We start from the raw sequence: 15,966 nt of genomic DNA on the forward strand, positions 1-15,966 counted from the left end.
GAGTTCCCCATAAGGATGCCATTTTCATAGGGGAAATGAGGAAAGCCAACTGACATTTCAGTACATGTCCAAAGTCATATGCCACTCTGGAGCCTTTTTTTTTTTTTTTTGCTTTTTGGGGGGGCTGAATAGTGGGTAAAATACTGTAAATTAAGAAAAAAAAATCACCTGTAAGGGTGCAGTCCTATGGAAACTTATTTGACAGCAGGTCTCAATGCCTTACTTCCTAGTAAATATGCACAGGTCAAAGCTAAATGTTCTTCAGAAAGTTCTTCAGAAAATCTTGCACAAAGTTTTGTGTCTACCAATGTCAACTGGATTATTTGCAGAAGACTGAGATTCACCAGTCCCATTTCAAACCTTGCAGTTTTACCATCAGTGACATTTGGAAAATTAGGGATAAAGTATATGAGAAATTCATTTCAGTTCATTTTTGACCAGAATTTACCCCGTTTGCATGTCCTGGAACCGAACATGGACCCGAATGCAATCCAGTTGAAGTCCATACATTTCCAAGCTTCTGATGTGATTTGCAGAATAACAGCAACAAAAAAATTAAAGAACGCATACAGTTGAAAAATGTTCATGAAAAATGTGTATTTCTCAAAACTGCATACAAAGATGCTATGATCAATGGGAGAAAAATATGTACATTTCTAAAATGCATGCAATTGTCTTTACATGTGGAAAGATGTGCATGAAACTATGCACTGATGTTTGTGCAAAAAAGAAAAAAGAATACAATGCTCACCTTCTGATACAGGCACAATTCACAACAAGCTTCAGGTTGGAATTCAGAAAACCTTCACATGTTCGGGTTTTGCTGATTCACACATCCCTAGTCATCCTTGCCTAGAGGAAATTAAGGCATTAAAACTACAATTATATGTGTTGCACTCCCAATAGAGAGTTTGGTGCCGTCTGCCAGCAAGAGTCAGGCAGGACAAGGGGAGGATGGAACTGATTTTACCTCCATTCCCCTGTTTCAAATTCAAAAAGCAGCTAGACGGGCCTCTGAGTGGGTGGGGATGGGACAGGAAAGGCCATAGGAAACTGCATATCCTGGCTTCTTATCTCTGCTCTCCTCCCTGTCCACCATAATACCCCATTTTCTCCCTCTCCAACTTCATTTGCAACCTTTCCATGGCAGCTGGGAGGGGGTGGAGGAGGGAAAATCCATGATTGGATCTTCTCCTCCATACCCATAGAGGATTCCTCTCTAAGCAATGGGTCACAATACTGGTGTATTGCAATAGTTCCTCGTAGATATTATGCTAACCATTTAGAAATAAGAACATGGAATATAATTATATGTAGGTCCATGTGTCTTTCACCATTGATTTAAATACTGTAAGCACTACAATATGAGAAAGTGTTGACATGTTGGATGCTGTCTCTGTGTGTAAATATGACACATATTATAATTAGGAAGACAACTGAACCTGAAACAAACATTTAATTATTTCCATGTTTTCCCAGCCAAACAATTAATTTAAAGCTTCTATTGAACCTGGCTTGGAGACCAGTGCTGTTGCCACCTAGGGATAGATGGACTGTCTAAAATCTGCTCTGTCTGTGTTTCATGGATTGTCGGGTGCCTTGTGTTCCATCGTCCACTCACAGACGGATGCAGATTTTTTTGTCATGTGGAAAAATACACAAATTATTATATAAGAGATTTCATAACAATTTACATAATTGAACTTAGTATATAACATTTAGCACATGGTTCCCCATTCCAGTCCACTTATCCTCATCAGAAACTTACATATTTTCCTAGGAATAAATATGTGTACATTTTGGGAAAGTAAAAAAAAAAAAAATCATCCAAAAGTCCACAGACCCTGCATGGCGCTGAGGGGGTCTCTCTGCAGCAGATTCCACAGGTTGGATTCTTAGAACTCCAAGCTCATTTTAACCCATCTCGAATTTCTCCAGCAACCCTACTGCTAAGTTTGAAAGGGCTCTGCACAAACAAGGTGCCCTCTGAGAGACTCCAGCACCATCTTGGCTGCTCTCCCCCATCATGCTTTCCCATGCTATCAATCTTCCCCCTCTGCCGGTGGCATCATGATTTGTTTCTCTCCTACCACTCCACCACAGTGTCACCGCCTTTTCTCTATCTGCCTGCCTGCCTGCCTACCTCCTTGTTTGGTGGGTACACCACCACCCATGCTCGCCTGTGGGGCCAGGATCTCAGCAGCAGTAGCCCTCAGTGGCCTACTGCCAATTTGAAAATGGCCCTGAGGAAGCTGGAATGGAACTGCACTATATAATTGCTTACTGCGTAGGTTCCTTTCCCAGTTCCTATCCATGCTGGAAAGCAGCAGTAGAACCACTGCTCAGAGCCACCTGGCTGGATTTTAAACTCCATTTTCTGCCTTTGCACGTTATATTTCAAGTAATGGTTTTGCAGTGGCAACAGCCCGGGTTCTGTTTCAGCCTCTATGGGAATGGAAGCTATAGGACCCTGAACTTGGGCCCTAATGTATGTACCTAGCAGGAAACCCTTAAAAAATCAGCTTAGTCATTCCCAATGAGGGTTGCATGTTAATAAACACACAAACAAACAATCAAAAACACTGCTAAGAGATGTGGTGGTAAATGTACACTCCTCAGCCAGATTGAACCATAAGCTTGGAAAGTGAATACTAAGAACTTTTTAAAAAAATATATTTATTTATTTATTAAATTTCTTAATCACCCATCTGGCCGGTCACCCAGCCACTCTAGGTGATGTACAACAATAAAAACAGTTTATACAATACAATTCAACATTAAAAACATCACATTTCTAAAATTACCCTAGCTCACCCCAAATGCCTGCCTGAACAACCATGTTTTTAATGCATGGAGGAAGCTCATTAAAGAGGGGGCATGGCAGATTTCCCTAGGGAGGGAGTTCCACAGGGTGGGGGGCACTACAGAGAAGGCTCTCTCCCTCGTCCTCACCAGCCTAGCTGTCCTGGCTGATGGGACAGAGAGAATGTATGCCATACATGTTTCATAGTACTCATGGGTTATGGCTGGTATTTAGTTCTATCAGGTAGACCCATTAACTTACTCTTGAAGGAAATTTTATAGTATTTGTGCTTCCTGTTAGAAAGGCATTTAGCAGATGGGGAGGGGGAGCTTAACAGAATGAGTGTTTACCAGTCCCACATGCACACAAGTCTAAAAAGGAGATCACACCGTTCTTCAGTGATGTAAACATAAAATAGTTTACTCACAATACAGTCTTGTATAAAATATCCAGGTACAGCATACAGTTTCAAACAAACAAAAAAAGTTTGTTCAGGCCATTTTGTGTTCTATAACACTGGCAGGAGAGAGAGAGAGAGAGCGCAAACAAGACTGCTCCCAGCAATGAAGAAGGTCAGAGAGAGCGAGAGAGAAAGGGAAGGAAGGAAGGAAGGAAGGAAGGAGGGAGGGAGGGAGGGAAGGGGAGGAGCAAAGGAAAACACACTGTATGCTATACAGAACCTGAGGCTAGCTGTGGTCAAAATTCTCATGAACTAACTGCAACACTGCCCCCGTCCAGTAACTTGCAAATGAGGTTGCAATACTTCCAAGAACTGTAACCCACCTTGCAAATTAGCGCTATTGTGTGAATCATATTAAGATTTCTCACATGTACTCAACAAGTTCCAGAAGTGTGTTACACCTTTATTGGCTTGAACTAGAACCAAACCAGAACATTCAGTCACAGCTAAATTGGGATGTTTAATGATTTGACTACCCAATTTCAATCCATTCAGGCTGAGGTTGCTTGAAGTGTAAGAGAATTCTTGAATTAGCAGGGAAATGAAAGTCTGCTAATAGCTTAGTTGATTGAAGCCACAGTTTTTACTTTGCCTCATAAAAATTCTCAGCAGGAGGCAGACTTACTTAAACACCTTTCCATAATATTTCAGTTCACTGAGACAGAAGATAGGAACAAAGACAATGGCTTATACTGAAATACAGTTGGTAGGAGCAGAATAGTGTAATTTACCTATGCACTGTTGGATATTTGCAAATGTGTTTTCATATAATTATCTCAGCATTCAGTAACAACTACTTTTTAATTAATTTGGTAAAAGCACAATCCTGTGCATATCTACTCAGAAGTAAGTGACATTGAGTTCAATGGAGCTTACTTCCAAGTAAGTGGGTAAATGGGATTGCAGCCTATGGTTGCAATGCTGTGGTTTCTGAGTGGGTATCCCAGGATATAGTTCAGATAAGAACATAGGAAGCTGCCTTATACTGAGTCAGACCTTCGGTTCATCTAGCCCAGTATTATTGACAATGATTGGCAATGGCTCTCTAGTGTTTCAGGCAAGATTCTTTCCAGCCTTACCTATAAATGATGGGGGTTGATCCTGGGCCTTTCTGCATGCAGAGAATGTGGTCTACCACTGAGCTATGGCCCAGCCATCTTATCTTCCCCTGTGAGGGCGGAAAAAGAGGTGCACCCTTGGCATGGGAGATCCAACCTCAGATGCCTCCTCCAAGGCCTTTGCCTCTTGGACATTGGAGGTCTGACATCACTAGAGGGGAAAAAGGGAGCAAATCAGGAGGCATGGCATGACTGATCCTCTCCCACTCCTCAGACATGCCCCTGATATGAGGGGAAATGTATGCCAATGCTGGAGCTGGCATACAGAATTTCCTCCCATTTGTTACCATGGGTGGAAAATTGTTCACTTTTTTAAAAAGAATCTGGAATAGGGAGGAAGGGGGGGGAATCTTGCTCCTTTCTCCCCTCTGTCCTCCTGGGATCTGGATGGGGTGGTCTGTCTGCCTTCAGAACAATCGCCGTGGGCTGTAGGCTTGCTCTCTAAGGCTATACTCCTATACCAACTTTCCTGGAAGTATGCCCCACTGAATTCAGTGGGACTTACTTTTGAGTTGGCATGTATATGATTGTGTTGTAAGTGTGTAGCTTTAATTAAAAAATAATAATCTTGTCTTATCTGGAGATGCCGGGGATTCAGCCTGGGACATTCTGCATGCAAAGCATGCGCTCTGCTATTGAGCTACAACCTCTCCCTTATTTATTTATCTAACTGCAGATGAGGTTAAATTATGTGGACTGTGCATTTCCCTGAAAATCCCACTCCCCCATGTCTACAAACTGTCTCAGAATTATGCTATCCATCATAATGTCATTATATAGCACCGTCTAGAAATCTGTCTCGTTAAATATGTATCCCTGCAGAACAACTACTATTTTAATTTATCATGCAGACGTGCTGGTTACATAACTCTAAGGAATTGTTTAGTCTATTGAATGCCAGCACACAATGTTTGAAAGAAAGGCACTCACTGGAAATGTGTTTGGTCCTATCCTATATGGTGTGTGTGTGTGTGTGTGTGTGTAGGTATCTGCTATATATAGAACATGCTTGAGTACCTTTGGCCAGATGTGGTTTCCTAGTCTCTAGCATTGTCATCAAATTAATATCATCCCTCTTGGCTTTTTGGTTTTGTCCTTGATTCATTATTGTTTCCCCCACTAAAGAAATATAAAATGGAAAGTTTCCAATGTAAAGAAAAATAATATTTATTTGAAAGAAAGGGGAACAGGGAAAGATTGTGTAAAGTTTGAGAGGATTTAATCTTGATATTTTATAATCTATACCCCACCTTCTCACATCTACTCAACTGACAAATCAATGGAGGATAAGGATAGCAACGGCTTCTAGTCATGACGGCTATATATTACCTCCAGTATTAGAGGCAGTATGCCTCTGAATATTAGTTGGTGGGGAACATGAGCTGCTGTGCTTATGTTGTGTTTCTGGTGGCCACTAAGGGAACAGAATGGTTGCCTAGATAGGCCTTCGGTCTGATCCAGCATGGCTTTTCTTATGTTCCTACAGTTTCCTACAATGCTGGTACACCCAACAGTTTTTGTTTGTTTGATTCCTAGTCTTCGATAGGAATGCTTGTGAAACCCAGACACTTTTTGAAGAAAAGTGAGAAGGGTTCGCATATTGTTCATCTGAAAAGACCATGGGTTTAGGACTGAGTGTGTTTAGGACTTACTATGCACTTTCTCCAAACTAAAACGATCAGTCTGTTTTTGTGCTAAAAAGAAACTTTTGAGTACTGTTGTCATGTCAACAGCAGGACTTGAGATGATATAGGCCCTTCCCCTACACAGAGACACTTAAAAATAAAGGGATTTCAGGCAATTACCGCTTTAAGCCCTAATTACTAAATTAAGGATAATGGCTTAGATGTGTGGTTAATGTTTTGTGTTTAGTTCTTCATGCCTGAACAACTGATAGTAAACATTTTCATATATCTGTGCATCTTTTCTATTATTCTAAAGACTTGCCTGGTAATTACACAATAATCCCAGTAATAAAGTTATACTACATTTTTGTGTGTTATGGGAAATATTTGATGATTTTCTTATACCTATTGCTGATGGCATCATTTAAAATTAATGGTCTGTTAAGAGAATTTGCTTGTGCATTTCATTTGTCTTCTTTAATTTCCAGTTATTTCCCTCCTCAATCCAAGGAAAATAATGAAGTATCACCAAAACCTCCCCTTTGTACGCATATCCAAATGCCCTGTAAGAGTTCAGCACTAGCCCTATAGAAATGCTTGCTGCAAGATGCATTTGGCCAAAGTCAGAACGGGACATATGTATGCACAGCTCATCCTCATATGTCTCTGTGCCCCTGGCTACCTCATTGTGCAAAGGTCTGTATAGGGCTTGTGTGTTTAGCTGAATGTGTGTACAGAACTCCCACAAATTGGGAACCCTGATAAGCCAAATTGTCTGGTGATTGTTTTGTGTTTTAATGGTGAACAAGCTGAAGCTTATGTTTCCCATACTAATCAAAACTGAATGTATCTGATCCAGGCCCCATGTATAAATATTAGTGATTTATAGACTCTTCCCGCCCCCCCGCCCCAACCTTCAGAATTGTCAGCAAGCTCTTACTACTAAATCAGACCTTTGTCATAGTAACAAAACTAGGCCTCAGTCCTTTACAGATACATAATAGTCTCACAGAGGCCACAAAAAGCATCCAATCACTACAGAACAACAACAGTTATTTATATAGCATTTCTTCCCAGCCCTCGTCTCTCTGTATTCATTTATTCAGCAATGGCCAGACTCCACTGACTGACAGGCCAAGAGCAACCTTCCCCAACCTGGTGCCCTCCAGATGTTTTGGGCTATAACTTCCAGCATTCCTGACCATTGGCTGTCCTGGCTGAGGATGATGAGAGTTGAAGTCTAAAACATCTGGAGGGCACCAGGTTGGGGAAGGCTGTCGGAGAGGGTTTTGGTCTTTGGATTAAATATATACTCAAAAGCAACATTCTCCTACCAGAAGTTCAAAATATACTACAACATCTAGGGTGTGTGAAATGAAATGTGAAACCTTACTCCCCATGGTGCCTTAAGCTGGAATCCTGTATGTCAAGGGCTCCTTGGAGGCCTCTCTCAGTCTAATCCAGTAGCCAAGTCCAGACACAGACAAAGGGATTCTTTTCAAAGCTTTATTCCTCTTTTACAACTTAACAACTCTCCTGTTAGCAACTATATATGAGCAGCAGAGTACCTATGCCCTACGTTGGAACAGTTGGTCCCCATTTGAAAGGGAATTACTGGCAGAACCCTGAACTTAAGGACTAGGGAGAGTCCCTCCCCTTTTCCCTTGGATCCTCTGGGCGCAGCTGTTGTTTGCGTGCCAACCGGGCACTACGCCTCCTTTCCGCGCCCTCCATTTGGCGCCGCTCTCTGCGTCGGCGTCGCGTGTCCATCAAGTCTGCTTCCCGCTCTCTGTCACTCCCAGGACTGCTATCTAAGCTAGGAATGCCGGTGGGAGGAATCTCCGTCAGCTGTTGGTCCTGGGAAAGAGGAGCGCGCTCCTCTCCCAGGAGCGACTCCTCTTCCTCAGAATCAGAACTACTCTGGGATTCTATGGGCTCAGTGTCCACCTTGACACTGTACACACCTAGCTGGAGTAAGTTCCATTGAATTCAATGGAGCTTTCCGTTGAGTATGGATGAGGAGAAATTTGTTCAGTTTACATTTTAATGCAAACCCACCTAATTTGCACTTCCTGACCCAATATGTGAACTGAAATACAGTTGTCCTTCAGAATGCACACTTCTCCAAGTGCTGCAGTGCAGTTCTCCAGGGTGTTTCATTTGTTTGTTTGTTTTGTTTAATACATACAAAAATGCAGGAATATTTTTTGCATGGAGGGGCATTCAACCCTGTGAGTCTTTCGACCTGCAATCTGAAGTGGTGCGTCTAGACACAGGTTTATCAACCTAGTGAGAATTAGGCCACAAATGGCATCATGATCCTGCAGCCTTAAAACTGGACTGTGTGGTGGCATTTGGAAAAGGACTGAGAAACAGTATCAGCAGATGCTGGCTATGTACATGTAGAAATCTCAGTGGGAAACTGGAAATGGACTCCACTGCTGAGTGTTATTGCAAAACTAATTGTAAGCATTTCCAAGAGAGAGTGAAAATAATTAGTTATGAACTGTACAACACATAAGCAGGAAGGACCATTAATGGTTTGTATTTGGAATGCCCACATTTAAGCAATTAGTATAACAAGGTATTAATTCCATGTGGAGTACTCATCCTTGATTTCTGTTACCTTGGTATAGACAATGGCATCACATTTGTATTAAGTTGTTGCTTACTGTGATTTGATATGATAATGAGCCTAGAACTACAGGGAGGACAAGAAACCAACGTTGACCTCTCTCTCTCTCCCTCCCTCCCCTGCTCCCTAGGAAAGAATTTGGGAGCCTATACAGAATTAAAGTGATGCGCTTAAGGAGCAGCAACATCTTGGTTACAGAAAACTACATCTGAAATTTCCACCGGATTATATTATTCCTTTTTACTATTGTGGTGGCTCTGCGAGAGGAAGGGGTAGATTTGGGGATACTCCAGTGCCTATACATTAACCAAAAATGAAGGAGGACAACTGTTTACATGCTGCCCTTATCTGCATGGGAATACTATGCTACAGCCTTGCTATGGCGACGGAAAAACTGAACCATCCAAGGCCATCACTCCATGGTCACCATGAAAAAGGAAAGGAAGGGCAAGTTCTCCACCGTTCAAAAAGAGGATGGGTGTGGAACCAGTTCTTTGTAATAGAAGAATATACGGGGCCAGATCCTGTGCTCGTGGGCAGGGTAAGATAATTTTTGAATTTGATCTATAGTTGTATTTTACATCTTTAGGAGCCTTAAAATCTTGTTTTGGTATTTCTTGATTATTTGTTGCCCTTGCACCCCACTCATCCTCCTAAGGGCTCAAAGTGGCTTACATATGGTGATTTCCAAGTACCATCCCATCCATCCTTAGTTCAGGGAAAGATCCACTTAGTTTTAGCAGCAGAAACACACAAGTGGTAACCCATCCTATCTCTAAGAATGGAGAGCCAGTTTTGTGTAATGGCTTGAAAGTTGGACTCGGACTGGGGGAGACTTGGGTTGAACTTCCCACTCAGCCATGAAGGATGATCGTGGGCAAGTCACCATATCTCATTCTAATCTACCTCACATGGTTGCTTTGAGAATAAAGGTGGAGTGGGCCATGCATGCCACCTTGATCTACTTAACAGAAGGATGAGCTAAAATATAATTCATAGATAGGTGACTATATAATGTGGGATACATCTAGAGATGTTCAAGTGTTACATCTATTTGTTTAGTTCTAGGTGCCAGGTCAGATAATGTTCAGAAAACATAGGAATCTTCCCTTTACCAGGTCAGATAATGGGTGGGTTCGCATATAACAAGAAGCTACCATGGGTGAATTTCCTCATGGGGCTTCTCATTGTGGTGGTGGCCAACATCGTGAACATTCGAGCCACAGCACAGGCACACCATAGCTTGTCATTATCTGTGAACCCAGTGAGGGTGGGTTGTTGCGGGGGGAGGTTTAACAAGCCACCTGCAACCGTAAGACAGGCCATGGGTTCTGGATGGCTTGTTAACTACTCCAACAACCCACCCTAGCTGGGTTCACATGTTAACAACAAGCTACAGCACTCCCCCCCTCACCCCGCCATGGCTCAAATATTCAAAATGGAGGCCGCTGCTGCAATAAGAAGCCCCGCAGGGAAATTCACCCATGGTGGTGTCTCGTTATGTGCAAACCAGGTCAATGTGCCCATCAAGCCCACAACTATTTACCCTGTCTGGCAGTTGCTCTCTGTAGTCTTGTGTAGGGTTCCTTTCCCATTGCCTGCAACCTGGTCCCTTTTTAACTGGAGATGCCAGGAACTGAATCTGGATTTACTGCATGCAAGCCATGCATTCTACCACTTAGCTATGGTCTGCTTCACAAAGTATTTAAATGAGTGCTGACGTTGACTTTATTGTGGCTTGTGGGGTTTAAGTGCTTTCTGGCTTTATAGTCAGATAGTGTTTTCTGCTGTTTATACGAACTGTACGTTTTTGTATTTTGTATTTTCTGCATTTTATTAATGGTTTATGACACCTTGTAAAAATTCGTTGAAATTAAAATACGGGAAGACAAAATCTTAAATGGAATAGGATAGATATATTTCATGAATGAATCATCCCAAATATCAGGTTGGAAAACATATTTCAGAACTAGTCTACTCCATCATGGTGAGTGTATAATGTAATTCTTACTTGCTCCAAAGTGAAATAGCAACCTAACACTAAAGGGTGACAGATAATTAGATAAATCCCTTTGGATTCTAAAGATTTGGGCTATAACTATCAGGAACACAGAATCTGAGATACATGACATGGAATCCAATTATCCATCAGTTTTCACACTTCTCTGAATTTTGTGGTGCAGTTCCCAGATTTATTTTTTTAAAAAAACCAAAATGTACAAAAATGTGCACATTAGGGACAATTATGTAAAACACATGTACATTAGGGAAAATGGTGCAAGAAAAGGCATATAAGAAAGCTGTTTGCAAACACACACACACACACACACATCCCATAGTGCTTGCATAAGGGCATATATTAGGGGAAATTGCATACAAAAATACATATGATTTATTTACTTATTTTTAAAATCACAAACTGATGCAGAATGAACTTGTGCTTGAAAAGAAGAAGTGAATGTTAGTCCATCCTTACAACCAAATGGCCAGATGCCTGAGCCTGTGAAATGTCAAATGATGTCCTTTATACTCATTCTCTGAGTGCCATCATTATATAGTCAAAATGGCAACATTCACACACAAAAGAAAGGTATCAGCAGGCTTGGGGGACACTCCAGCATTTGCAGATGAACAGAACAACTTCAGTATAAGAAGACCCCACCCCACCCCACCCCCTAAAAACAGCCCAGTTGGGACTGAGCAAGCTCATTGGCCACAGAAACAGAATGTTAACTGTTGTTGTTGGTGAAATAGAAAAGTGCATGTGGGAGGAATGTAATGGAGTGTCCTCAAAGGGGTGTGGCTGCTGGCTGGCTGAAACAGGAACACTACAGACAGTAACTTTTTTCTTCCTTTCTTTTTTGTTAGCATATACTAACAACCAATTTGTAGAAAATATTAAATGGGTAGGAACAAAGGGCAAGGAGAGGAGCAATTGGAATCGACCCGGTTGGGTAGCAATGCTGGTAATGGACTTGCCTTCAGTTGGTGGAACATCATTGCAGGCAGGGCCCACATGCTACATCCCACAAGGATCTGCATTAGGATCCATTCAACTTGTTCATAAATGATCTGAGAGTGGGCAGTGAGGTGGCCACATTTGCCAATGACACCAAATTATCCAGGGTGGTTAAAACAAAATGGGATTGTGAGGAACTCCAAAAGGATCTCTCCAAACTGTGAGAATGGACATCCAAATGGCAAATACGGTTCAGAGTAAGCAAGTATAAAGTGATGCATGTTGGAGCAAAAAAATCCCAACTTCTAATATAAACTAATGGAAACTGAGCTAGCGCTGACTGACCAAGAAAGAGATCTTGGGGTTGTAGTTGAAAGCTCAATGAAAATGTCAACCCAGTGTGTGGCTGCTGTGAAAAAGGCAAAATTCATATTAGACAAAATTAGGAAAGGAATCAAAAATACAACTGCCAAGATCATACTCTCTCATACAAATATATGGTGCGACCACACTTGGAATAGTCTGTACAGTTCTGACCACCGCACCTAAAAAAGAATATTGTAGAGCTGGAAAAAATGCAGAAAAGGGCAACTAAAATGATCAAGGGGCTTGAGCAACTCCCCTATGAGGGAAGGCTACAACAGCTGGGATTGTTTAGCTTAGAAAAAAGGTGAGTATGGGGAGACATGATAGAGGTGTAAAACATTATGCATGATACAGAGAAAGTGAATAGGGGGACATGTTTCTCCCTCTCATAATACTAGAACCTGGGGTCATCCCATGAAGCTGATTGGTGGGAGACTCAGGACAGATAAAAGGAAGTTTTTTCAAACAGCACATAGTTAAACTATGGAATTTGCTACCACAAGATGTAGTGATGGCCACCAAACTGGATGGCTTTAAAAGGGGGTTGGACAAATTCGTGTAGGAGAAGGCTCTCAATGGCTACTAGTCCTGATGGCTATATGCTACCTCCAGTATCAGAGGCAGTATGCCTATGTATACCAGTTGCTGGGAAACATGGCCTGGAGGGTGCTGTTGCACTCATGTCCTACTTGTGGGTTTCCCGTAGGCACCTGGCTGGCCACTGTGTGAACAAAATGCTGTACTAGTTGGACCCTTGGTCTCATCCAGAATTGATCTTTTTATGTTCTTATGCAGACCAAAAACAAAAATCTCATTAACTGGTCCACCCAGACACCCACCAGTCTGCAAGTGGTTCATGGGAGGAAAAAAAGTTTGAGAACCACTTATAGATCCCATGCTATAAGGATAACAATGGCTAGAAATCAAAGCAAGCACATACATGAAAGAACTGAAATGGGCAATATCAAGTTGTAGGCCTTGTTTCTTTCTAAACATTCATAGGATTGTGCCTTAAATAGACCAATTCACATCAAAGCTTTATTGGTTTACCGTTTCCCTATTATGGTGTTTTGTTCATACCACCAGCTCTCCTTTTCTCCCACCTATGCACGAGGAACTCTGGAAGTGGTAATTCATGAGAGAGCATGTCACATAAGGAATAGGGATGGGTAGATGTTTGATTCACATTTTAATACAAACTTTCCTAATTTCATACTTTTGAACCAATATGTGAACTGAAACTGTTATCTTTCAAAATTTACACTTCTCTGAATGTTGCAATGGAGTTCTCCAGTCAGAATATTTGTACATAAGAGTATATAGTAGGGGAACATGTACACCAAAATGCATATATTAGTGAAAAGAACACTAAAAAATGCATTATATATATATATATATATATATATATATATAAATGTATTAGACAAAATAGTGTGAATTGGGAGAAATGTGCACATGAATTCTTCTGCAGTCTTACCAAAAACAGTGTTCTCAGAGTTCGGGATGAACCCAACTTAAGATGAGGAAATGAGAGACTGAGAAAAACTGATCAGATTTCTCCATCCCTAACTGGGAAGCACAAATCTGTCTCTCAAACAAGTCCGAGCTTGACTGCACCAGCACACTCCCTCTGTTCTGCAAAAGGGCCTGGCCCAGCAACTCATCATTCAGAATGTTATTTGTTCTGCTCTAATACAGCTTTGATTGGCTCCAGAAATTCTGGGCAATAGGTATAGATACAGGGAAATAATTTTCCATAAACATTCTCAATTATATTTTACAATTTAGGGTGCAATCCTATGCATGTTTAGCAGAAAAAAAGTCCTAGAACTCCCAGTATTCCCCAGCCAGCATGTTGGGAGTTGAAGGACTTTTTTTTCTGTCTAAACATACATAGGATTGTGCCTTTAGCCTCAGTTTTGTTGTTCTTGATGTTTACATGGTAGTGGGGTTGCAGCCTGGGCTGAAAGCCCCTGGATCTCTGAGTCCTAATAAATTTAACCCCTCCCCATTGCTTGGGCCATGATTGCAGGCTTTTTCTTTAATTACCTCCCCTGTAAAGTTCTATTTTGTTTGTTTGACATTAAGGGCTATATTATTTTTGAATGAAATACATTTATATACTACAAAACGTGTTAACGATACAATGAGAAAATGAAAGAGTGAGAGATTAATTTCTGAAGATACATACAAGGGATTGGTCATCAGAGACCCCTATTGTAGGGGCAAGGTTCAAATTAAGTATGCCAATTATTAACACAGTTTGAGTGAGCTACAGTGAATTTCATTTTACACCTGGGAAGTGCCCTTGCAAAGTGTAAACTGAAATTCATTATAACTCACCCAATACTACCTTATGAAGTGGCATTCGGAACCTGAATCTGGGCTTGCTGCCAGAAGAGGAAACTTAGACGACCAACCAAGAAGAGCAAACCAGTGCTCAGATGACCTTTCCATCACAGAAACACCAGTATCAGGCTCCAAATATACCAGTGCCAATAGGATAATATAAATATTAACTGTGCATTCTAGGTTCCCATGAAATGGCCATCACTTGGGCAGCAGCTTGCATTTGCTTTACCCAGAATGCACTGGAGTTTTCAAAGAAACACCTGAAAGTATCCAAAGTACCCTAAAGTGCTGCTTCCCTGATATGAGTTGTGATAGATCAGACCTATCTGAGCAACAATTTCTCACCATTGTATGAGCTTAAAGAGGATAAAATGTGAGAAAGCAGAGATGGTCCCAATCTTCTTTATTACTCATGCCTCTCAATTCATGGATCCAATGCCTGTAGCATTGTGGAACTCAAGGAAGCGAGGTTCTGATTTCATTTCATACATTATTACCTTTAGTGCCAGTCATTAAAATATCACAATGGGCATTAAGTAGCTCAGAAATTGGAAATTAGTTGGAAGCCAATGGGTAGTTCCTTTGTTGTCACTCCACAATTCACAGAACTACTTTTATATGTCATGAAGTATGACTTATAAAGTGAATCTGATTATTATAAAATCTTTCATAGAAGATATTCTACTTTCTCCTCTTAATCTCAACAACTACTAATCAGTTTTACCTTCCATATTTGATTATATATATAGTGCATTTTGAACTAATCCTCACTATGCTTTGTGAATTCTCTTTGGAATATCTATTCAAAATTACTTGCTAGTTATATCCACCACAGATATGCCCAGATGTGTCATGGCAGATCAGTTTATGTACCAAAAAGTAATTCTGAGTAAAAATCCAGTTCCTTCCTGTCTTATGAGTTTACAATCTCAGGGGAAAGAAAGAAGCCATGTGAAAACCCCAGAGAATTCATTAACATTTTCAAGTCAGTGTGATGATGAATGGTACTTATTGGCTTTGAAAACAATATATTTGCATTTTACAGCTTCATTCCGATATTGATTCTGGTGATGGGAACATCAAATACATTCTCTCAGGTGAAGGAGCGGGCATCATTTTTGTTATCGATGACAAATCAGGGAACATCCACGCGACAAAGACACTGGATCGGGAAGAAAGAGCTCAGTACACGTTAACAGCACAAGCTGTGGACAGGAATACCAACCGACCCCTGGAGCCACCCTCAGAATTCATAGTGAAAGTTCAAGATATCAATGACAACCCTCCAGAATTCTTACAAGAAAATTACCATGCCAATGTACCAGAGAGGTCCAATGTAGGTACGTAAAACAAGAATGCAGCCCTATACAGTTTTTAAACCTGGTTTCTGGTAGTGTTGCACTGAAAATTTATGCACATATTTTTTCCTAACCATTCGCTTTCAATTGTGTAGAAAAGAAATTGCTTTCGGAAATATGTTCAAAGCAGGAGAAAAATTTGGAGAAATTGTCATGGGTGGGGTTCTGGGGTTCCTGTGCTTACTTTACTTATGAAGTGGCTAAGGAGTCAGCATGAGTGTTTTGTCTTTCATTGTACAATCATCTCTTCAGAAGCCTTAAACCTCCCAAGCTTCCCACACATTCATTCA

At 41.1% G+C, this 15,966-nt stretch overlaps 1 protein-coding gene across 2 annotated transcripts in view; it reads left to right on the top strand.

Annotated features, from left to right (window-relative positions):
- Positions 1-15,966, top strand: part of CDH11 (cadherin 11) — a 153,451-nt gene that overhangs the window by 93,792 nt on the left and 43,693 nt on the right. For both annotated transcript variants that reach the window (XM_084813263.1, XM_084813264.1), the window contains 2 exons: positions 8,772-9,182; positions 15,364-15,658. In XM_084813263.1, coding sequence (XP_084669389.1) covers positions 8,955-9,182; positions 15,364-15,658 — 523 coding nt within the window. In that variant the 5' untranslated portion in view covers positions 8,772-8,954. The remainder of the gene's footprint in view (positions 1-8,771; positions 9,183-15,363; positions 15,659-15,966) is intronic.

This window comes from Heloderma suspectum, chromosome 8 (genome assembly GCF_057233095.1).
Source record: "Heloderma suspectum isolate Gila_16-S chromosome 8, 16-S_ref, whole genome shotgun sequence".
Lineage (NCBI taxonomy): Eukaryota > Metazoa > Chordata > Lepidosauria > Squamata > Helodermatidae > Heloderma > Heloderma suspectum.